We start from the raw sequence: 25,000 nt of genomic DNA on the forward strand, positions 1-25,000 counted from the left end.
AACCAACTTTTCTTTACATTTCTTAAAACTCGTGCCTGTGACTCTTAATCGGGACGGAGGGAATATTTAATTAGCCATTTTAAATGAAAAAAAATTAGTGGGATAAGAGTCTCACTTGTATATAATCGTTTTAAATGAAATGTGAGTATAATGAGTTAGTGGAAGGTAGGACCCTATTATGATTTATGGTAAAAGTGAACCGGGACTCCTATTCACGGACGGACTAAAATGGAGAAACGAGATTCTTATTCACGGACGAAGGGAGTATTAATTTTGAGCATATTTAATTTATACTCCGTATTTAATTATTAGCCATTTTTACATTGATCAATTTGTAGTTATTTATATATTGGGCTTTGATTATAGAAATGGGCCTATGGCTACTAGCTCAAAAACTAGGGCCATTATGTGGAATCCAAGAGTAAAACAGGGAAATGGACGAGCTGGAGATTACAAAATGAAGGAGGAGAATATGGTAATGAGGAAAAAGTTGGGAAGCATTGTGATGAGTTTGATGGTTGAAAGGTGTTGAGGTCTTAATTTAAGTGTTTTCATTTGTTTTGTTTATGTATATTGCATTGGAATGAGACATGCAATTGGAAGACTAATTCATAGGTTAGTAATTGTGGAGTAGTGGTCAAAATTTTCTTCATTTTTTAAGAGTTAATGTGTGCAAAAATCAACATTTAATATTCCCAAAGGTTGAAATTTTGCAAGGTTATGTGAATAGGATAAAATAACATGAGATCATTACATTGGACCAATGACTATTAAAGTTGTATTATAAAAATAAATTATCCTTAAAATTCTTCTGGAAAATGAAAAATATTATGTTAAGAGAAAAATCTTAATATAAATAAGACAATACAAAATCTACATGAAGCCCAACAAATTCAGCCTAGTTAGATTCACTTTTATGGGCCAAGAAGCCCACTCTAGGGTAACAGAAACTGGGCTGGGCCCAAATAATTTACAGACATGGCCCATTTTTAAACACGGGCCATTTGTGAACTTTTCGCCTATCTTCTAATTAGATTGCCACGAATATGGAAAATGGATCAAATCAAATAAGTATAGCCAAACTAGAGCTATTAAATTGCTTAGAATACGCCTTAACGGTAAATTAGAGAATTAATATGATAGTTGATAATACTTAAAAAATTTCGTGATTTCATATAAAAAATTTTGACGTCCATGTCACCAATGATTTCACCCAAAATTTGACGTGCGATATGATTGACCAAAATTAAAATTTCATGATTTAATATTTTGTTTTCCAAACCCTATAAAACTATTCAAATTAAAGCAAACAATGTGATTGAAATGACTGTCATACCTAATATGGAGTATAAGAAAAACAAAGTTCGGATTTTGGTTTTAAAAATTGAGCGTGTAAGATGGGTAATGTTAAATTCTGTCCCTCATCGACTCGGTGATGATCCAATCTAATCTATATAAGTGTCGACAATTCTCCCTCTTATGAGGCCTTTTAAGAGGTGAGTGGCTCATTTCTAATATGGTATCAGAGCGGATTCAAGTCAATAATGGATTATATTTCTTTATCTCTTCTCTTGTCTACCCACGTGATGGAAGTCCGATGTTTCATTCCGGTCCACACGCGAGGAGGCATGTTAAATTCTCTAAAAATCTTGTCCCACATCGACTTAGTAATCCTTCCCTTTATAAGCCCTTTTAAGGGATGAGTGACCTATTTCTAATGGAGAGAAAAACAAATCAAATTTTGTTAATTCTATTATCTATTTTAAATTAAAAATATGAACATAGAAATCGGTCATCGGCGCGTTGGCCTACTTGTGGAATTACAAAAGAGAATAAAACAAACCGACAGTCAAGCAATCAAATTGTGAAAAAAAGTGGGACTCTTCATTAGTCTATCAATAATTGAAAACAGTTATGCTAGTAACATTTTAAATATTCCAACACTTGCTCAATATATTTAATCAAGTTGAGGCAAAATATTTAGTTTGACTCAAAATCAAAACTAATTTTCCTCAGGCTTCTTCTATTGTGAAATTAGTAGCCGTAATATGGAAAATTATACAAAGATAAAATTTGAAATAACTTAAACAACATTATATAGTCCATAAAATTTTGAAATAAGTTATACAGACAAGCATATACTATTTGCTTTTGAAAAGCAAGTGCTGAGTGTTGACTGATTATAACGTACCAAATGGGTTAAGAAAAACAACTGAGCAACTAAGAAGCTGTCTCCAGTCTCCCCATAATGCATATTTAAAGCATGTATTTCCAACCATAACACATATCCTCTTCTTTGCAATGGCAATGGTAGTTTCTTCGCTTCTCCGCCTCCTTTTCATTTTCGTCTTCTTCATAATATTTGTCGATGGCCAATGCCTCGATGATCAAAAAAAGTTGTTACTTGATCTCAAGAGCGAATTCAAACATAATTCTTCCAGACCACCTAGTTTTGTAGATTGGAATAAGATGGGTGATTGCTGCAAATGGTTCGGCATAGAATGTGATGACTCCGGTCGGGTCATCAGTTTGAGCCTCTACACCGAGGGTGTCTCCGTCGAAATTGGTGAGTTATCAACCCTTTTCCAGTTGACATACTTGTTGAGGCTGGACCTTTCCATCAATGCATTCACGGGTGAGATTCCTAACCAATTCCATCGCCTCCCAAACTTGACATACGTTGATTTGTCATATTGTGGTCTCACTGGACCAATTCCGTCCACGTTGGCCAATCTAACTGAGCTAATTGAACTCCACTTATTAATTAACTTTCTCACCGGTTCAATTCCTTCATTTCATAACTGCAAGAATCTTGAATTGATAGACCTTAGTCGTAATAATCTAAAAGGCTCACTTTCTAACTTGCACTTTCAAGGTCTTACAAACCTCAATCGTTTAGATTTAAGCTATAATTCATTGAACGGCACCATTCCTCACCGTCTTTTTGTTCTGCCCTCAATTAATACTCTTGATCTATCCTACAACCAATTTAGTGGACAAATCAATGAAGTTCCTATTATGAACCTCTCCGACCTTTATCGGCTAGATTTGAGTGGTAATAGGATTGAAGGTCCTATTCCTAACTTCTTCTTCCACTTTCGAGGCATATCAGCTCTCAGTCTTTCTGACAACTTGTTCAATGGCATTTTCAAAATGAATAACATTCAAAGTTATACAACACTTTCAGAACTTACTCTTTCTTACAACAACCTGTCAATTGACACAACCAACATGAGTTCAAGTTCCCATGGATATCCCCGTTTAAGGGTGTTACACATGTCATCTTGCAATTTGTATGATTTCCCAGATCTTAGAAATGCATCCAGTTTGGAAGATTTGGACCTCTCAAACAATCATTTGCGAGGGGACATCCCTAGTTGGATTTGGGAAATTGAAAAGGACTATTTGGACCTTTCTTCCAATCTTCTTACCGGTTTGAAAAAGCTTCCCATCTCTCCAAATTTCAGTAATTCTATTGTCATGCTCGCAAACAATAGACTAACTGGAATGATTCCATCCTCCATCTGCAATGCATATTTACTTCGTCTTCTCGACTTGTCATTCAATAACTTAAGTGGTAGCATACCTCCTTGCCTAATCAAAAAAGATCTTGTGAGTGAAGTGCTCAATCTTAGGGGAAACAAAATCAGTGGTGTTATCCCTGATCAGTTTTCGCGTGAGTGTGGCCTACAAACCTTTGATGTTAGTAACAACAACTTAGGCGGGAAGGTTCCTATGTCTCTGGGAAATTGCAAGAGCTTACTGGTGTTGAATGTTGCACACAACAACCTTGAGGGTAGTTTCCCTTGCATGTTGTCGTTGAGCTTGCGCATCCTTGTCTTGCGCTCGAACAGATTCCAAGGAGACTTGAGATGTAGTGAGAGTTGGCCCAATCTTCAAATTCTGGATATATCTTCAAATGATTTCAATGGTCATGTGAATTTGCTAAACTTGTCAAGTTTGAGAGGAATGATGCTTGAGAGTCCTACACATGTCAGGCTCAACCACTTCAACTCTAACTTTTTAGGCGCTTACACTTACTACCACAATGAGGTGAATTTAACCATCAAAGGAATTGAATTGAAGCTTGTGAAGATTTGGCCTGACTTTACATGCATTGATTTGTCTTCCAATCATTTTGAGGGAGACATACCAGATGCAATTGGTAATCTCACCTCACTCTATCTTCTCAACTTATCCCACAACTCTCTCACTGATGCAATCCCGAGATCACTGGGTGCCTTGACAGAGCTTGGGTCGCTCGACCTCTCTTCAAACAAGCTCATCGGCAAAATACCAGAGGAGTTTGCCAAACTCACTTTCCTTTCAGTTTTGAACTTGTCATACAATCATCTCACTGGAGTGATCCCAACTAGCACTCAGCTTCAAACGTTTACGCCAGATTCATATGTAGGAAACTCGGGGTTATCTGGATTCCCACTCAACGGAAGTTTCAACAACCATCGTCCACCCGGTCCATCACCATCAGAGGATTCAGAATCAAAAGATGAGGAGATTAAGTGGGAATATGTGTTTATTGCACTTGGTTATGTTGTGGGAATAGGAAGCGTCGCGTGGACAATGTTATGTTGCAGAAGCTTGAGAGAAAGATACTTTGAGAAGATAGAAGAGGTTGCTGACAAGATATTTTATGAGAGAGGAAGGAGAAGAAGACATGAAAGAAGAGTAAGAAGAAGAAGAGAAGAGAAGGAGAGAAGAGAGGAGAGGAGGAATGGGCTTAGGAGACGTCAGCAGTAAAGGTTCACTTGTAATTTAGCATGTGTTTGATTAGCTTTTGGTGTGGTGTAAACTTTTCTTTTTGCTACATGTGTTTCTTTATGTGTGCTCCAAACTTCTATCGTATGGTGTGTCCGTCTTTCATTAATTGTCCACTTTTGTCATTTTTGTTCGTCCCTCATTAATTGTCCATTTTCATTTTTATCATAAATGGTAAGTAGGCCCTACATTCTCCTAACTCATTCCACTCACATTCTATTATAAAACTAATATACAAAATTGAAACTCATATTTCAATAACTATTTCAATTCACTCTACTTTATATTTCTTAAAACTTATACCGCAACCAAAGTGGTTGGAGGACGGAGGGAGTATTTTTTTAAATAGATTAAACTATATGATTTGTAAGTGCCAGTTTGGAGCTTTTGTACGACTAAATCAACCTATATGCAATGCACAATAATAGTTATAATTAAATGAAAAATAAAACATAATCAAACGCTAAAATAATGCTCCATCTGTTTCTTTATAAGTGTGTCGTATTTTCTTTCTTATCATTATATTATAAGTAAGTTATTTCCCCTTTAGTAAAAGAAAACACTTTTGCTCTTCTCTTATTCTCTGTTAAGTTCTCTACTTTATCCTCTTTTAGCTTAACTCACTAAACAACACATTCTTAATTTCCATGTTGAAAATAAGTTTCATATATGGTATAATACGAAGATATAATGCAACTCCATTTGAAACTGGTGTAGAATAAAATGTACTGTTTGGGTCAACCTTCTACTTTGATCATGATTATTGATTTGAATTTAATACTTTAACATGAAAAAAACAATGCTAATCAAAACCATTAGAGAACAGTGTTCACATACGGTGTCAATGAAAAGTTTTAAAATATTAAAATCAAATTAAATAGGTAAAATTAAAAAAAAGCTAATTTCAAGATATTAGAAGTACAATAAATGGATAAGTGAAAAAAAAACACTAATAGCAAGACGAGAACAATGTTTATGATTAGTATTTACACAAGGTATATATCATGTATTTTCTCTTTTTTCATTAAACATTTGAAACTAAAATTAAAATATTTATATCAAGATAATTCAGACTATACAAAATCTACATGAAGCCCATCAAACACAGCCCATTAAAATAAACTATTTAATTTAAATGACTATTATAAAAAATAAAAAAAATAAAAAAAAAGCAAAGTGTGAATTTTGGACTTAAAAATTGCGTGTAAGATAGGTCGAGAGAAAAGCAAATCAAATTTTGTTAATTCATTAAAAGTGAACATAGAAAAAGGTTATCGGCGCGTTGGCCTACATTAGAAATTACCGAAGGTAGAATGAAACAAACAGTAATGCTTTTATATGTTTCAAATTCGAGATTCAAAATTTATTATTTAAATGATTCAAGAAAATATATATGTGACCAGTGATCTAAAAGTTGGCAAAGTTTTATTAAAATGCCACTTATAAAAAGTTAATATATGCTTTATGAAAAATATTCAGATCCTTTCAATATGTCCAACAATTGAAAAAAATGACGCAAGTAATTATGTCTCTAGTTTTGTATAATTATAAGTTTGCTATGGTGCGACTTGTGTTACTTAATTTTTTTAATGAAAAGTCTTTGGAAAAACCCTACCTGTGTTATGAATTAATGACAAATTTTCATTTAAACTTGTTAAGACAAATAAGACTTTAATTTAAAATGTTTTAAAAAAAATTATAAAATAAGGTATAGAGACAAGCATATACTATTTGCTTTTAAAAAGCATGCGCTGAGTTTTGAATTATTATAACGTGTAATTGGGTTAAAAAAGCAAGTGAGCAACGAAGAAGCTGTCATGTTCATAAACCATTAATTGTAAATATCCGATACGTATTAATCCCTGACAACTCTGTCAGCATCGGTGACTTAGCCCTCGAAACTCTCTCGTTTGGTCAGAGCGCTTCGTTCTCCAATATGGTTGTAGGCTGCAGCCACATGACCCGGAACATCGGTGATCCGCATAAGACGATGAGGTTGTGTTATGATGTTACTAATGCTAAGGATGTTGATGCGAAGATTCCGGAAATCACGGTGCATTTCAAAGGGGCGGAGGTGAAGTTGAAGCGACAGAACGCTTTTATAATGCCGACCAAGAAGGTTATGTGCCGATTTATGGGAATATAGCGCAGATGAATTTCTTGATTGGGTATGATTTGGTGAGCATGACGGTGTCTTTCAAGCCTACTGATTGCACCACATGCCATATAAGAGAAAGTTCTCAAGTCTCTACTATGTTCCGAAATTATCTTTAGTTCCAAAATTATAAGCAATGTTGTAAAAATCGGACAGGAATGTGCGTTCGCAGTTATGGTTATACAAGTTCCAACTACAATAACCTAGCACGGTTTATACTTCGATACAACGAGTCACACAAGTTATGCCCTTGCGGAACAAGCGTAGATTACTAAAGCTAGGGTTGTCAATCCTAGATTTGTAACTCCTAAAATTCCTAAGAACCTTGAAAAGTCTTCACACTCAATCAACACTGTCGTTTTAACGGAAGCTAATTGTAGTGTCTACTAAGTGGATCTAACTCGCAAACCTCCTCTCACGATTATGTAGCAAGTTATATTAAATCATCATCGAATGTGTCACTCAAACATAAAGTATTACATAACAACTTAGGGAAGAAACGAAGTAAAAACAAAACGGATTTTAAATAGAAAACGGAATTGTATAACCAAAGTCGTTACTAACACATCCCAAGAATCCTATGAATTTAGTTACACATAATTGAATAAGCTAAAAACATATAATAAAGGAAAAACAAAGTGAACAAAAGAACTAAAGCAATAAAACTCAAAGGTTGAATCCTTGTAGCATTGATCTTCTCTTGATTCCTTCTTCAACTTCTTGCACAATGAAGAACTCTCTCAATTTTTATGCTCTAGAATTATGTGGCAAAAAGAAGATCTAAATGAAGAGGTTTGAAGGGATATTTATAATTGGAAAATCGGGCTCTATGAAATAAGGTAAAAGATGGCTAAGTTTGGTAAATCTTAGGGAGAAAGTAGGTCAAATTCGTGCGCCGTGCTTTCGCAGCGGGCCGCTGCACCTTGGCCAGCGGTCGCTGTGTATAATCCTGTAGCTTCAGAAGCACTTGTAGCGGTCGTTGTGCACTCCCCAGCGGTCGCTGGACGTCTTCTTCATTTCAGCTCGGAGCGGGACGCTACTGGTGCTGCAGTCGCTAGGCTCCAACGGTCGCTGTGCATGTTGCAGCGGACCGCTGGACTTCGTGAACGTCCAGATTTCCAACTTCGACTTTTTCCTGTCTTGTGAGGCTCAAATATGCACAAATCTCACAAAACACGTCAAAATACCAAAATAGAATAAATATGTAAAATATGGACATGAATCGTGATTTTGACATTAAAAACAAACCAAATAAAGACCTTAAAATAGTGCAAAATCCGAACGTAGTATTGAGACAAACTAAAAAAGAAAGTGTGATATCTTAGTTGGAACAAAGAGAGTACATTACTTAAAACCTGTACCGATTGTCAAATAATGACAAATTATTAGGAATGAAGGGAGTACTAAAGCCAAACTTGAACTATTAAATCGCTTAGAATACGCCTTATGACAATTTATAAAATGCATTTTATATAGTAACTGTAAATTAGAGAATCAACATGATAGTAGTTGATAAATTAAGTTTTCCTGATTTCATGCCAAATTTTTTGATGGTCATGCCACCAGTAGTGATTTCTCCCAAAATTCTTGACCAAAATTAAAACTTCATGATTTAATATTTTATTTTTCAAATTTTGTAAAACTAATCAAATTAAAACAAATTATGTGATTTATATGGCTATTATACCCCATATATAATGAAAACAAATTAAAGTCTGGATTTTGGTCTTAAAAATTGAGCGTGTAAGATGGGTAGAGAGAAAAGCAAATCAAATTTTGTTAACTCTATTCTAAAGTGAAAATACGAACATAGAAATAGGTTATCGGCGCGTTGGCCTACTTGTGGGAATTTACAAAAGAGAGAATAAAACAAACCGACAGTCTCAATCAAATTGTGAAAAAAGTGGGACTATACATTACTCTCTAAATTATTATAAACAATTATGCTTGTAACATTTTAAATGTGAAAAAAGTGGGACTCTTCATCACTCTCTCAATTATCATAAACAGTTATGCTTGTAAGTTGTAACTTTTTAAATGATCTCATACTATTACTACAACACTTGCTCAATAAATTTAATTCAGCTGAGCCTAAACATATAGTTTGACTCAAAATCAAAATTAATTCTTTGGGCTTCTTCTATTGTGAAATACTCCTAGTTCCTTAAGGCCGTAATATGGAAAATTATATAAAGATAAAATTTGAAATAACTTAAACATCATTCATACATATAATTTTGAAATAAATTTTACAGACAAGCATATAGTACTATTTGCTTTTAAAAAGCAGGTGCTGAGTTTTGACTTATTATAACGTGTAAAATGGGTCAAGAAAAGCAAGTGAGCAACGAAGAAGCTGACTCGTTCATAAACCAATAACTATAGTGAATTTTCGAAATATTTATATCCTCTTATTACTTGCATATTTCAAGCAAGTTTTTAAATTAAAGTATATTTTCCCACCATAATATTAACATACATCCTCTTCTTTGCAATGGCAGTTTCTTCGCTTCTCCGCCTCCTTTTCTTCTTCGTCTTCTTCATAATATTTGTCGATGGTCAATGCCTCGATGATCAAAAAAAGTTGTTACTTGATCTCAGGAGCGAATTCAAATTCAATTCCTCCATTTCTCGGGCTTTAGTGAAATGGAATGAGACAGGTGATTGTTGCAAATGGAGAGACGTCGGATGCGATGACTCTGGCCGCGTTATCAGTTTGAACCTGTACGACGAAGGCATCTCCGGAAGAATTGGTGAGTCATCAGCTCTTTTCCGATTGGCATACTTGTCGTGGCTTGACCTCTCAGACAATGACTTCACCACAAGTCAGATTCCTAACCAATTCCATCGTCTCACTAATTTGACATACCTTGATTTGTCACAGTCTGGTTTTATGGGACCAATTCCATCATCATTGGCTAACCTAACTCAGCTAGTTGTACTCAAATTATCTAGTAACTTTCTCACTGGCTCAGTTCCTTCATTTCATAAATGTAAGAATCTCGAAAAAGTAGACCTTACTCATAATAATCTTAGGGGCTCACTTTCTCACTTGCATTTTCTAGGTCTTACAAAACTCTCCCTTTTAGATTTAAGCCTCAATTCATTGAATGGCACCATTCCTCACCATCTTTTATCCCTACCTTCACTTCGTTACCTTTACCTATCCAACAACCAATTCAATGGACAAATCAAAGATATTTCCATATTAGACCACTCTAACCTTGTTTGGCTAGATTTGAGTGGCAATAGGATTGAAGGTCCTATTCCTAACTTCTTCTTCCAGCTTCCAAACATGTCAAGTCTCAGGCTTTCTGACAACTTGTTTAATGAAACTTTTGAACTGAATAAGATCCAAAGTCTTACAAGTCTTTCGGAACTTACTCTTTCAAACAACAACTTATCTGTTGACACAACCAACATGAGTTCAAGTTCCTACTTAAATCTATTGCACATGTCATCCGGCAATCTCCATGATTTCCCAAATCTTAGAAATCTATCCTATTTGGCAGATTTGGACCTCTCAAACAATCATTTGCAAGGTGATATTCCTAGTTGGATTTGGGGAACTGGAATGAGCTCTTTGAACCTTTCTCTTAATCTTCTGACAGATTTTCAAAAGCCTTACCATATACCGGGTTCTCTTCAAACACTAGACTTGCACTCTAACCTTTTGAGTTGTGAGTTTCCCTTACTACGTCCACACGCAAACGAATCTGATTATGATTTTGCCAATTTCTTGTTTCTCGCAAACAATAGGCTAACCGGAGTTGTTCCAACCTCCATATGCAACATACCTAGACTTAAGGTTCTCGACTTGTCTTTCAATAACTTGAACGGTAGCATACCTCCCTGCCTACTTGAAGAAGGTTTTTACCTTAAAGTGCTCAATCTTAGGGGAAACAACATTATTGGTGTTATCTCTGATACAATAATTGGGGAGTGTGCCCTTAACACCTTTGATGTTAGTGATAACAACTTAGGAGGGAAGATTCCAAAGTCTTTGGCAAATTGTAATTATTTAGCGGTGATGAATGTTGGAAACAACAACTTTGAAGATAGTTTCCCTTGCATGGCGCTGTCGGAGAGCTTGAAGGTTCTTGTGTTGCGCTCCAACAGATTCCATGGAGAGTTGAGATGTGGTAAGAGTTGGCCTGATCTTCAAATTCTGGATATATCTTCAAATAATTTCAGTGGCACTCTGAATCAGCTAAACATCTCAAGTTTGAGAGGAATGATGCTCCAAAGTCAGGCACGTAGGCCTACCCGTTCAGCCTCTGATATTCTGAGTGTAAACAATCTTTACCGAGATGAGGTGACAATAATATTGAAAAATGTAGAGGTGAAGCTCGTGAAGATTTGGCCCGACTTTACATCCATTGATTTGTCATCCAATCATTTTCAAGGAGAAATACCGGATGCAATTGGTAATCTTACCTCACTCTATCTTCTCAACTTATCCCACAATTCTCTCACTAATGCAATCCCGAGATCATTGGGCGCCTTGACAGAGCTTGGGTCGCTTGACCTCTCTTCGAACAAGCTCACTGGGAGAATACCAGAGGAGCTCACAAAACTCGATTTCCTATCATTCTTGAATCTGTCTTACAATCATCTCATTGGACCGATCCCAACTGGCCGCCAGTTTCAAACGTTTTCGGCAGATTCATATGTAGGAAACACGGGGTTATCTGGTTTACCACTCAACGGAAGTTTCAACAACCGCCGACCACCTGCCTCATCTCCATCAGAGGATTCAGAATCAAAAGATGAGGAGATTAAGTGGGAATATGTGTTTGCTGCATTTGGTTACGTTGTGGGATTTGGAAGCTTTGCATGGATACTTTCATGTTGCAGAAGCTTGAGAGAAAGATACTTTGAGAAGATAGAAGAGGTTGCTGACAAGACATTCTATGAGAGAGGAAGGAGAAAAAGACATGAAAGAAGATTAAGAAGAAGAAGAGAAGAGAAGAAGAGAAGAGAAGAGAGGAGGAATGGGCTCAGGAGATATCATGAGTAAAGGTTTACTGTGTAATTTGGCTTGTGTTTAATGATCATATGGTATGGTGTAATGTCTGTTTCTTTTTGTGTGCTCCAAACTTTATAGTACGGTCTGTTTTTGTAATATATCTTATTTTATAAATAGATTAAACAATATTGTTCTGTATGTGTCAATTTGGAGTTTTTGTATGACTAAATCAGCCTGTGTGCAATGCGCAATAATAGTTATAATTAAATGAAAAATAAACTACAATCAAAGCTTAAATAATGCTCCATCATTTTCATTATAAGTAAGTCGTATTCCCTTTTTTACCATCACTCTAGTGAATTATTTCTCCTTTATCAAAAGAAAAAAAAAAGGTCTGGATTTTGTGCATCTAGGAATTGCCCGTCGACAAATATTACGAACAGGACTAAGAAAAGGAGGTGGATAAGATATTGCAAACTTTATAATTTATATTTTCAATTTTTGAAAAAGGTGGGAAGAACTAAAATTTAACAATCTTTCATGATTTATTTAGCAATTTATCCACGTCTGAAATTGTGATTGTCATGTATATATGTCACCAACGGTTTCACCTAAAATTTGACGTGCGATATGATTAACCAATAGATTAAAACTTCGTGATTCATAATTTATTTTAAACCTTATAAAATTAGCTAATTAAAATAAATTATTTAATTTAAATGACTATTAAAGCAAAGTGTGAATTTTGGACTTAAAAATTGCGTGTAAGATGGGTCGAGAGAAAAGCAAATCAAATTTTGTTAATTCATTAAAAGTGAACTAAGAAAAAGGTTAGCGGCGCGTTGGCCTACATTAGAATTACCAAAGGTAGAATGAAACAAACCGACATTCTCTCAAATAAATTGTGGAAAAAATTGAGACTTACCATTACACTCTCAATCAACACAATAGTAATGCTTATATATGTTTCAAAATTAAAAGTATACTTTCATTTGGTATTTTGGACTAAATTCCTTACCTCCTCTATACTCAATCAAATCCTCTTTTTTGACGATTGAATCCGTTTCGAGAGTCCCATGTTTAGTAATGCCCGAACTCTTTCTTCTGTATCGAGGATCGTCCAAATAAGCAAGAATACTATTTCTACGGAAAACGCCATTGATGGGGATTTCAATCAAGATATCCGAGGGAGGTGTTAAGTCATTCTCACATTTTTGAATCGATTGGAGTGGAATGATGAATCTATTGCTTCGCCTCTTTGAGAATAAATCAGAATTTTGGTAGAGAATGGTCGGATCTACGAGATTACAACGACCAGTACCTATAATCCGACCAAAGTATGAATAATCAAGAAGCCTATCTTCTTTTTTATCCGAAAAACGAGAAGTAAAAAATTTTTCTCTCGACGGATCATTCGTTCCTGAAAGGTTAGAAGTAGAATTTCTCTTGACAGAACAAGAATGCGCATTCATTTGATCTTGATCCTTGTGGATCGAAAGTGAAACTAGACTAGACCTGTGTGGTTCTCCTAATAATATCCATAAATGACTTGTTTTTGGTAATAGATGAACATTTCCATATGTAAATTCGGGTGCATGATACACATCGGTGCTCCAGTGCATTTCTCCGTCTGAGTCAGAATAAATATGTTTTCGAACTTTCTCTTTAAAATTCAAAGTGGATGTTCCTGCGCGAATCTCAGCAATCACTTGTTCTGATTCTACATATTGATCGTTTGATCTATTAATCTACTAATAAGTCGTTTCATGGCAGTTCCGTCTATCACTTTATTGTGAAATACCAGATTGGCCCGTTCTGCCATAAGTACCTCCATATTCTGCTGAGTACGATTCGACAATGGGTTTGAGTCATTGATTGGAAAACTTCCTTTTTTTTGGTCTTGATTCGCGTAGAAATTCCGGAACTATGGTTCTAGTTGAAGTGAAGAGGTGTGTATTCCTACTGGTATCGTAGGATACCTTAGCCTACTAGTTAGTAGTTAGATACCGTATGAACAGGCCTGAGAAAACCCCTGTATGGCTTCTTCAATTTCTCGATAAAGAGAAATATGAATGATGCAAGTAATTATGAATCAAGTTTTGTTATGGTGCAACTGTGTTACTTTATTTTTTCAATGAAAAGTCTTTGGAAAAACCATACCTGTATTATGAATTAAAAATTTCAAACTTTTTAGGACTTAGGACTAATAAGACTTTAATTTAACATGTTTTAAATAAAATTATGAAATAAGGTATAGAGACAAGCAGGGTCCTATTCTAACGCTTTTAGCACCCTAATCCAAAATCAAGACTAAATCTCCACCCTTGGATTTTAAAATGAGTGGATGAGATTAAAGCTCACAAAATCTCAATAAATAGTAGACAAAATATCAACAAAAGGGTAATATCATCATTATGTTATCATATGATAATTTTCGTGAGTGTTTTTTTATATCAACATTGTGTATTACAAATATCAACACAAGGACAAGAAAATATCAACACATTTTTATTGAGATTGGACATGCATAATATTGAGATTTTGCCTACAATATATTGGGATTTTTTGTTGCATTTGTTGAAAATAGCTGCTTATCAACATGTACGAAAATTGAAATATAATTTATCAAATTTCATCACCCGAACATCGATGGAACACATGCAATAGATCTCGTTGGAATCCTTATTAAATTATCTTTAATTTGATATATTTTTTGCGAAAAAATAATTTAAATTGAGAGAGTTACGTAAATTTAAAGATTTGAGATGATTTTGAGGAGAGATAAAGTAGTTAGTTATAATTACTACATATAGGATTTGACATTAATACCCTTTTAATTTAATTAATAATTATTTAAATTTAAAATATATTACACTTGGCATTATATTAACCACAAGATCTTCTAATCTAATGGTTGAAAATTGGTCTCAATTTGGGATTGGTAATTAGTTAGCAATTGATTACATCCCGAGACAAGCATATACTATTTGCTTTTGAAAAGCATGCGATGGGTTTTGACTTATTATAATAATTGTAAATATCCGATACGTATTAATTAATACGTATCAGGTACGCTGACAACTCTGTCAGCATCGGTGACTTAGCCCTCGAAACCCTCTCGTTAGGTCAGAGGGAGAAGGCGAGTAAGATGCACTTTGCCGGAGTTGCAATGACGCCGATCGTTCTCAAAAACACAGGCAGCTTATACTACTTGACGCTGGTGGGGATGAGCATCGGAAACGATATAGGAGAAAGTGCTCAAGTCCCTACTATGTTCCAAAATTATCTTTAGTTCTTATTAGATGATGTTATATTGTCAAAGCTAAACAACTAATAATTAAAGAAATAAACAAAAAATTGCTAAAAAATTTAGTTATGAAAAAGGAAAATATCAAAATATGAAATACAAAGTACAACAAAAACCTAAAAACAAATCTATAAACAAAGGCTCTCTATCATTATTTTTTTTCTGTTTTACCATTTGGGATATCAATTGGGCTGGCCAGCAGTTTTTAGGCTAACTCTACTCAGGTGTTGGTAATCAGGCTGTAATTTTATTGGGTTAAAAACTTTAACTATATCCCTTAATATTCGGGTTAATCGGACTAAAAAACTAAATTAAGTCGTATTCTTTTTCAAGTTATCTCAACTAAGTTAAGTCATTTTCATTTTTTAGTAAAAAAAACGAAACATCAAATCACTTTTACTTTGTTCTCTCTTGCACTTTATTCTCCCTCATATTTTTGTGACGCCCCGAATTTTCGTGTGCTTATTTTTGACAGGAAATTCAAGTTTAAGTGCTAATTTTATATAAGTGAAACAATATATGGAATTTACGTACACATAAATGTGTATTTGGGAATACACGCCTATGTGGTACATATCAAGACTTTTTACATCACACTACATAAAGAAAGTGCTACAGTAAATACTTTTCTAAGGAGCTCAAGAATCAATGAATTTCTTACAACTAAAAATGGAAATGAGGATTTAATGGAAATAAGTACAACTTCTTTACAAAAGTCACTTACATCATGAAACCAAAATTTGCAAAGAGATAACTACAAATCTTCATTGAGGATCCTCTCTACACATATCTCGATTCTTGATCCCCACATCATGCCAAAGGGTCAATTAGTAGACTTCTAGAGATAGCATGAGTTGTCCCTCAACCTGTCAAGGAAATTCCCAAAAATAGTTAGATTCCTTCTTCAATAAAAACCAAGGGAAAATATTATTCAAGAAAATGGTAAGGAGCCATTTAAAGATCTTGCAAGAGTGTGTGCAAGGAGACAAAGAATGAGATATCTCAAATCTTCCCAAAGTGGATGTAATGACAATTGGATAAAGAATGGTGAGGCATCCCCTTAACCTAAAGAGTGAAAAATCCTTTTCCATGATCAGTTAAGGAACTTGATCACCAAGTATAACACCTTCCAAGACTTTCACCAAGAAGGCAAGGAAGCCTTTTTCAAGATTCAAAAAGAGAGTTTAGCAATAACCCAAGGAGGGAATTGAAACCCCAATGGCTTCCACAAGAAGCCAAGACATGTGGCTATATATAGAGCCATATCACACAAGTTCCTTCACCCTTAAACCACTCCCAAAATTTGAGAAGGAGCAGCAAGAGGGAGAGTAGGATTCGGCATCAAACTGCGGAGTTCCGGCAGTGAAGAGGAGCCGATAACTGAGGTAAATCCATGCACCAATCTCCATATTGAGAATAGCATTCATATAGTTTTCAACATAGCATCTGGAGATAGGATTTAGAACTCCTATGGAAATAGCATTTCAACAAGATAATACCAAGAAGACAATGGTATAGCTTTAACAATTAAGATCAGTAGCAAACTACTTAGAACCTCACCACAGTGATCAATTAGCATAACATTTAGCTCTTTCCAGTAAGCCATTCATACGATACCCAACTTGGAATTTTGGTACATAGCTACTGCCATTCAGAGGCCTAAGTAAAATAACTAAGTTAGAAGACTTAGCTTAGGAGAGAGGCTGTCCAGCGATAACGGGATTACGGCGGAGACCGAGAAGGGAGCTGCCTCACGCGAATCCGACAGACGGGGCAGCGACGCAGCAACTCCGAAGGCGAGGAGCTCCCCGACACTTGTTCGGCGGCAGCGCTGCGGTCTCCGGAGGAAGATTCCCGACGGAGAAAAGGAAACAGAGAGGGAGACGGAGAGTGAAAGGCGACACCTTCTCTGTCGGCGACTTCGTCGGGAGAGAGAGCTCGACGGAGGAGAGAACGGCGGTGGCGAATCCGCCGGAGGCGGCGACGGAGAGCCGAGGGCTCCTCCGAGCTCGACGAAAGAAGAGAATGCGATGGAGAAGGAAGTACCCGCCGACGGGACTCCGAAATTCAGTCGAGGTGGGGGCGATTCGCCGGAGAAGAGGGAGAAGGGCGGCTGGAGACGTCGTTCCTTCCTTCACGAGTTGAGGATTCTGAAATTGGATTAATTTGGGAGAAACTGGATTGTGGAAGCGAGGGAGTTGACCGATGGAGGTGTATGTGGTCCTTGGTGGACTAATTATGTTGGGCCACTTAATTAATTGGTTGGGCCTTAGTACTTTCTTTCGAAGTGAAATAAGACGGACTTAAAAGAGCTATTAAGGAAAAGTGGGCCGATTAGTTTAGGGGCCGAGAATAAGTATGAATTTTGGACTAAAATTAAGCCTATTAGCTAAGTGGTTAATTCACAAAATTTGGAAGATGGAATAATCTTAGTCAATCGAGAAAGTTGGACTAGTCATCAATATTTTTCTCTGCCAAGTCAAAATTAAAGGAGATGGGCCTAGAGAAAGTGTGGTGAGGAAAATCAATTATTGGACCAAGAGATTGATTAGATTGGGCCGAGAATCAATTAAGTTTGGATGAGAATAAATTAGCATGACGGATGGACTTGTTTAATCGTGGTTGGAACTATAGTAGATACATGTTGATATGTTGAGACGAGAAATTAAATAGTCAAGGCCGAGAATTAAATTGTTGGAGTAGAATTAATTTAAGGACATGAGTTGGAACTCAATCAATTAATTTCCGAATAATTTACTAACTTTCCGAAGATGGAAAATATTGAAGTTGGAGAAGCGAGGGTCGCCTTAAGAAAAATTCAAAAGAAAGGATTTAGAAAGGGATTTTTCATGAATCCATACTTTATTAAATAAGTACCCAAGTGTTTATTTTTTTGAGAAAATAGAATTTCCCCGAAATTAGTAAAGTGAATAATCAATTCTTACGAAGTAGTGAAAAGCCCGAAGTAGGATTAAGAAAATCCTATAAGCTGAGACTAAGATATAGGTGCTATCCAATAGGATGCATGCATTGTTTTCTCAAGAGAAATATTTCAAGTACTAATTAGCGTGCTACGCTATTTATTTTCAAAAGGATATTTTGCTCGAGGGCAAAGTGAGGCCAACACGAGAGTTGTTATTTGGAGATAAGCATATCAGGTGGGCTTTCGAACTAAAGTATTTTAGTGAGCTTTTTATTTATGATATGATATTACGTGGGCTTTCTTTTAATATCCAGCATTATAGTGTGGATATAAAGCAAATACTTTTGAAGTTATGAAAAATCATCTTTTCTCAAAATGGAGCTATGTTTCTTTTCAAATTGTTATCATGCCATAAAATGTTTGTTTTGATGAATTGGGTATGGGTGACCGTTGGAGCGGCACTTGAATATAATTGAATGATGGGTGACCAATGGAGCGACACTTGAATTGAATTGAATATGGGTGACCGTTGGAGCGGCACTTGAATATAATTGAATGATGGGTGACCGTTGGAGCGGCACTTGAATGGAATTGAATATGGGTGACCGTTGGAGTGGCACTTGAATATAATTGAATGATGGGTGATCGTGGAGCGGCACTTGAATGGAATTGAATGATGGGTGACCGTTGGAGCGGAACATGAATGGAATTGAATGATGGGTGACCGTTGGAGCGGCACTTGAATGGAATGGAATGATGAATGATGAATTATGAATTATGAAAGAACCTAGTCTGCACTCAAACTTTTAGATCACAAAAGAACTTAGTAAGCTCGGGCCTTTTAAGAAACTCCCCGTGTATTACTGTAATGGCTTGACAACTATATATTGTATGTTTTGTTTTCGCCATGTGTCCACTTAGTACTCACGTACTCAGCCCTGCATGTATTTATAAATGTGCAGATTAAACAATGGGGCGGAGGCGTGCTGATCAGAGTCGATGCTACTTAAGTAAATAAGTGTGTATCTCTTGACGCTTCGTGTCTTCATACGCGACGTCGTCCTTTGGACTTTTTCCGCTGCAGTTTGTTAAGATAGAATAGTAAACTATCAACATCGTACTCTGATTCATTTTGATGAAGTGCTATTGTCATTTAAATCCTTGTAATCGAATACTTGGATTCTATCTTATGATATTGTTTTACTATTCAATGTGAAAGTTCTATTTCCATTTCTTCCATAATTTTTTAAATCCTTTTATTAGTCGCGGTTTACCCGCTTTCATTATCCTTAGCAAACTGCGGTCGTGACAATTTTATTTTATCTTTATATAACCTATTAATACTAATTCTTAATCTCCGTCCCTAAAAGAAACCCAAACTGAAGTTCGGTTTTTAACCCATAATATATACTCCATATTTTTTTAACCTATTAATGGATGTAGTATATTTTTTTAACTCATAATATATACTCCATATTTTTTTCGGTTTTTTGATTTTTTTGAAAATTTCGGTTTTGTTCGGTTTTTGAAGTTTGGTTTTCGGTTTCTGTTTTTTGATTTTTCGGGTTCGGTTCTGTTCGATTTGAATTTCAACTAAATTCGATTTTGGTTCGGTTTAGGCAAAAACCGAACTGAAACCCGATTGCTCACCCTTAGCGAATCCATATATAAAGTCGCATAAAAACAGCATAAATTATCAATTTCGCAATTCAAATTCAGGTAGTGAGATTTTCTTGGGAAGACCCCACTATTAGAGCTGCTAATCATCGCGTAATTAAGGTTAATGCTAGGAAACTGCTGAGAGATTTTTAGCCGAACGTTTGGATTTCCATGATTTTATATTTTACATAAAATGTAGTATGTTGAGATGTTTTAATTTAGATTGATTCTAATATTTCTTTAATTATTCTAATATTAAATTATTGTTGTAATAGTTAATTGGATTGGTATTTTATAGAAGATACGAGTGGATTTGTTTTTTCAATAAATTTTTTTAATGATGTTCGTTTAATTCTGTGGGTAATGTGTTGTGTATAAAGAAGTTTTCTAAAATATATGGTTGAGGTTCCTCTTTGGTTCAATTATTTATTATTCGTATGATTTAACATTGGAACATTATAATTTGTGATTAATTGTTTCATATTTATTCTTATTGTAGTACAGTTTTTGTTTACAATTTTCATATATTGATATTGTATCTGACTTCATTTAATTAATTTATAATGTTAATCAATGTTTTGAAAATATCTTAGTCCATAGGTGTAATACTAGTATATAAGAAAAGCAAAGTCTGGATTTTGGTCATACAAATTGAGCGTGTAAGTTGGATGGAGAGAAAAGCAAATCAAATTTTGTAAACTCTTTTTTAAATAAAAATATGAACATGGAAATTTGATATCGTCGCTTTGGCCTACTTGTGGAATTACAATAGAATCAAACAAACCGACAGTCTCTAAATCAATTGTGAAAAAAGTGGGACTCTTCATTAGTCTCTCAATCATTAAAAACAGTAATATATGCTTGTAACATTTTAAATATTCCAATACTATTCCAACACTTGCTCAATATATTTAATCAAGTTGAGGCAAAATATTTAGTTTGACTCAAAATCAAAATTAATTTTCTTCAGGCTTCTTCTATTGTGAAATTAGTACCTTAGGACGTAATATGGAAAATTATATAAAGATAAAATTTGAAATAAGTTAAACATCATTTACACTCCATAAAATTTTGAAATAAGTTATACAGACAGCATATACTATTTGCTTTTGAAAAGCAAGTGCATATTTAAAGCAAGTGTCTAAACTCAAATATTTCCAACCATAACTGTTAAGGATGAAGTTCCTTAACTCGGATAATTAGCATCGAACGTCGCGGGAGCTGTTGCCCGACGATCAATCCGGGGTCAAATTTAGGGATAAAAGGTAGTCGCCGGAGCTTTGCCGGTCGATCAAACCAAGATTACTTTGCTGAAACTGAAATAGCTTAAAAGATAAATAAAATACTTTGATATTTGTTGATTGATGGAAAGGAATAATAAAGATTCTATTTATAATGCTAAATACCCTAACTTAAGGAACAAGAAAATAATCCTAATAAATATGAAAAGATATGGAAAATCAATAGCTAACTAAATAGTAAAGATATGGGGATAATTTAGGGAATATGCCGTATCAACTCCCCGGTTAAAATCCACCTCGTCCCAAGGTGCGAATCGGGAATCAAGAAGCAATGAAGAACGCCAATAACAAGCTTCACAAGTTATCCCTCCTGGATCAAATGCACAAGTGTCCTTCAAAAATATCTTTACTTGACCCATAATAACATCTTTAAGACTGTAACACCCATGATCATCGGCTGATTTCTTGAAGCAATTCCCCCAATAGTCCCTTGGTTTGTCAAAATAGACTCGAACTCTCCGTCGAGGATGGAAGGCTTTGCTCTACGCTGCACAGCGATATTAATCATGTCGAGGCTGCATGGTGGAGAGAGTACAAACTGTTGAGGCGGGCCAATAGGCAGCGGCGCCGGTGATAGTGTATCAATCCTATCGGGGCTGCACGTCGAAGTGATTGCAGCTTGTGGAGGCGGCGAAACAGCATCAACAACGGAATGTTCGGGGCAGGATCGGCTTTGAGTTATCACTGCCGGGGGACTCGCCGAGGTTGTACATGTTGGGGTTGAGTTCGGGGCGGTAGCAACAGGGGGAAGAGGCGCTGTTGCAGAGCAGCGGTGTGAACATGAGGGCAGCTGCGGGTGGTCATGGTGCGAGCTTTGTCGCGAACACTCGAGCTCTTCTCTACCTTGAACCGGTTTCTCTTTGCGCGGGGAATCTAGACTGGACTTCTCCAACTTCTCAACCTTTTCAACTCCATCAAAACCTGAAGAAGAATCGTGAATCCTCTCGGTAGAATCAGCAGAACCGTCCTTAACCCGATCACAATCAAGAATCGGCAGCGGCTGCGGCGGGTTGTAGGTTTTTGGTGGAGGCATCTGCAGGTAATTTTGGTGGGGTAGGGCTGCTGTTTGTGGTGGCGGTGGATACCAGCAGGAATTCGTGCCGAATTGATGATTCGTGCCGTGAAGCGGTGTAGCATCTGGCGGCCGGAGGTGCTGCCAATCCAGGGAATGATCAGCGCGGTTGGAGTATGCCGGAGGGGCATAAGGCGGGTCTGGATCCGGTGGAGGACGGTACCAGTCTGGCTGGTAGAAGAAAGTACGGTCCTGCTGCCACGAGTGAGCAGCGACGTACAGATTATGGGTGGGCAGCTGCCACTCCATGTATGTCTGACGATCGGCTGCATCCATCCTCTGGTTTAATCTGATGCAGAAAGCCGTTATCCGGTCATACAAGGAAATTATATGCTCGTTGGTATGAGCCATGAGTTGCGAAGATGAAAGCACCAAATTGTTAAGGATGAAGTTCCTTAACTCGGATAATTAGCGTCGAACGTCGCGGGAGCCGTTGCCCGATGATCAATCCGGCGTCAAATTTAGGGATAAAAGGTAGTCGCCGGAGCTTTGCCGGTCGATCAAACCAAGATTACTTTGCTGAAACTGAAATAGCGTAAAAGATAAATAAAATACTTTGATATTTGTTGATTGATGGAAAGGAATAACAAAGATCCTATTTATAATGCTAAATACCCTAACTTAAGGAACAAGAAAATAATCCTAATAAATATGAAAAGATATGGAAAATCAATAGCTAAAAGATATGGGGATAATTTAGGGAATATGCCGTATCAATAACACATACTCCATATTTCAATGGCAGTTTATTCACTTCTCCGCCTCCTTTTCTTCTTCATCTTCTTCATAATATTTGTCGATGGCCAATGCCTTGATGGACAAAAAAAGTTGTTACTTGATCTCAGGAGCGAATTCGAATATAATTCATCCATTCCACCTAGTTTTGTGGATTGGAATGAGACAGCTGATTGTTGCGGATGGTTAGGCATAGAATGTGATGACATCGGTCGGGTCACCAGTTTGAGCCTCTACAGCGAGGGCGTCTCCGGGGAAATTAGTGAGTCATCCCTTTTCCGGTTGGCAAACTTATCGAAGCTTGACCTCTCAAACAATGATTTCAGCAAAAGTGAGATACCTAACCAATTCCATCGCCTCCCAAATTTGGCAAACCTTGATTTGTCAAACTCTGGTTTCATGGGACCAATTCCATCCACACTGGCTAATCTAACAGAGCTAGTTGAGCTGGATCTATCGAGTAACTTCCTAACAGGTTTAATTCCTTCATTTCATAACTGCAAGAATCTTGAATCCATAGAACTTAGAGATAATAATCTAATGGGATCACTTTCTCACTTGCATTTTCAATGTCCTACAAACATCCGTGTTTTGGATTTAAGCCAAAATTCATTGAACGACACCATTCCTCACCATCTTTTTACCCTCCCTTCAATTTCTTTGCGTATTTGATTTAGTCATTAAGTGAAGGATTATTTGCTTCCTTTGATTATTAATGAAATAAAATGGACGCATATATATTGTTGAATATTATGTGGACTATTTGCTTGTTGGACATGTATATTAATTCTATTGGGCTTGCCTCAATTAATTAATATGTGGGCCAAGACCTATAATAAGTTTGGCCCGTTCTGTGCAGGCCCAGTACTTATTTGGTGGTGCCGATGCATGCCACATAACAGCCTCACATGGATCGTGCTCCGTGGCCGTTGGATTATGTGTGTGTTTGTTATGAGTCTCTTGACTCATCTATTTTCTCATTCATTGTATCCAGACGCTCTCTCTCTTGTTGACTGTTCTGACTTCTCTCTAACCTCTCTCTAAGATTCCGGCCTCTTTCGCCGGCGATCTTCTCCAATCTTTTGTTTCCACCGTTGATTCTCGGTTCTAGAGAGTTTCTTCGGTCTAGATCTTGAGTGTAGTGAGTTCTTGAGTGCTCCTTCTCAAATCTAGGGTTTAGTCCAACTTCTGGGTTGGATCTTGTGATTGGAGGTTTCTTCTGGGGTTCTCTGTGTTGAGAAGCTGCATTCCAAGGGATCTAAAGTGATTCATGTGTTGAGAAGGCTACGTGGTTGTGCACTCGGTGAAACTGAGGTTTCTGTTCCCTGAGTACATTTCGACTGGTTCTCACTTTGTGACTTGTGGTAGAATCGTGTGGGGAGGTCCTTGGCCTAGTGCAGTCACCGTTGTGACCTGAGCCATATCCTTACTATTCTTGCTTAGTTGCTTAGTCTTCTGGTTGTTGTTTAGATCCTTAGGGATCTTGTGTTTGTTACTAATACTTTTACTGAGTGTACAGGTGCTTAATCGGATCAAGCTTGAGGAGTCTAGCCTGGTGGAAGGCTTGACCAGTAGCTAGGGTTTCTGATTTGTACTCTCTGTACTTAGATTATTTGTAACCTTGCTATCTTGTAGCTGTCTTTGTAATTGGCTTGTAACTTCTGAGATTAGCCATCTCAGAAATCAATCAATAAAAGAGGTCCCGGTAATTAGCGAATCCCGAGTGATCTGATCCCTATAGTGGTATCAGAGTCACGGGTGGATCACTTGGGCGCGCCAGGTCGCAAATTAAAAGGAGGTGGGCTCGTCAGAGTAAGGCTCAGTCTCCGGTACAGGCTCTGAGGTAAGACGGATTCTCCTTAACGAAGGGTTTCCGCTCTGGTAAATTGGCTAAAACCCTAAAACTTTTACTGCTTTCTAGTTTTAGGTGTGGGCAGTTGTTGCAGGTAGTTGCCACTGGTCGTGGCTTAGGCTTTATGTTCTCCTCTTTGTCTTGCATATACTAGTTGCTCTTTACAGCTTTCTTGCTTCCGTTGCTGTTTTCTGAGTGCTTCTTTAATCTCAAAGTGTGTATCTCAGAGCTTGACTCTGTGTACTTGAGTA

At 36.6% G+C, this 25,000-nt stretch overlaps 3 protein-coding genes across 3 annotated transcripts in view; all 3 read left to right on the forward strand.

Moving 5' to 3' along the window:
- Positions 1-2,307: 2,307 nt before the first annotated feature.
- Positions 2,308-4,758, forward strand: LOC125190206 (receptor-like protein 33). The gene has a single exon (XM_048087432.1). The coding sequence runs from the start codon at positions 2,308-2,310 to the stop codon at positions 4,756-4,758; it is 2,451 nt and encodes an 816-aa protein (XP_047943389.1).
- Positions 4,759-9,380: 4,622 nt separating this feature from the next.
- LOC125202299 (receptor-like protein 33) lies at positions 9,381-12,129 on the forward strand. The gene is made up of 2 exons (XM_048100678.1): positions 9,381-9,684; positions 10,444-12,129. Exons 1-2 carry the CDS (start codon positions 9,426-9,428, stop codon positions 11,949-11,951), a joined length of 1,767 nt encoding a protein of 588 aa, XP_047956635.1. The 5' UTR covers positions 9,381-9,425; the 3' UTR covers positions 11,952-12,129.
- A 10,771-nt stretch (positions 12,130-22,900) lies between these two features.
- Positions 22,901-25,000, forward strand: part of LOC125190213 (receptor like protein 27-like) — a 3,046-nt gene continuing 946 nt past the window's right edge. The window contains exons 1-4 of the mRNA XM_048087445.1: positions 22,901-23,372; positions 24,071-24,121; positions 24,181-24,305; positions 24,417-24,468. Of these exons, the coding sequence (XP_047943402.1) occupies positions 22,901-23,372; positions 24,071-24,121; positions 24,181-24,305; positions 24,417-24,468 (700 nt within the window). The remainder of the gene's footprint in view (positions 23,373-24,070; positions 24,122-24,180; positions 24,306-24,416; positions 24,469-25,000) is intronic.

Source organism: Salvia hispanica, chromosome 1 (genome assembly GCF_023119035.1).
Source record: "Salvia hispanica cultivar TCC Black 2014 chromosome 1, UniMelb_Shisp_WGS_1.0, whole genome shotgun sequence".
In the NCBI taxonomy this organism is placed as follows: domain Eukaryota; kingdom Viridiplantae; phylum Streptophyta; class Magnoliopsida; order Lamiales; family Lamiaceae; genus Salvia; species Salvia hispanica.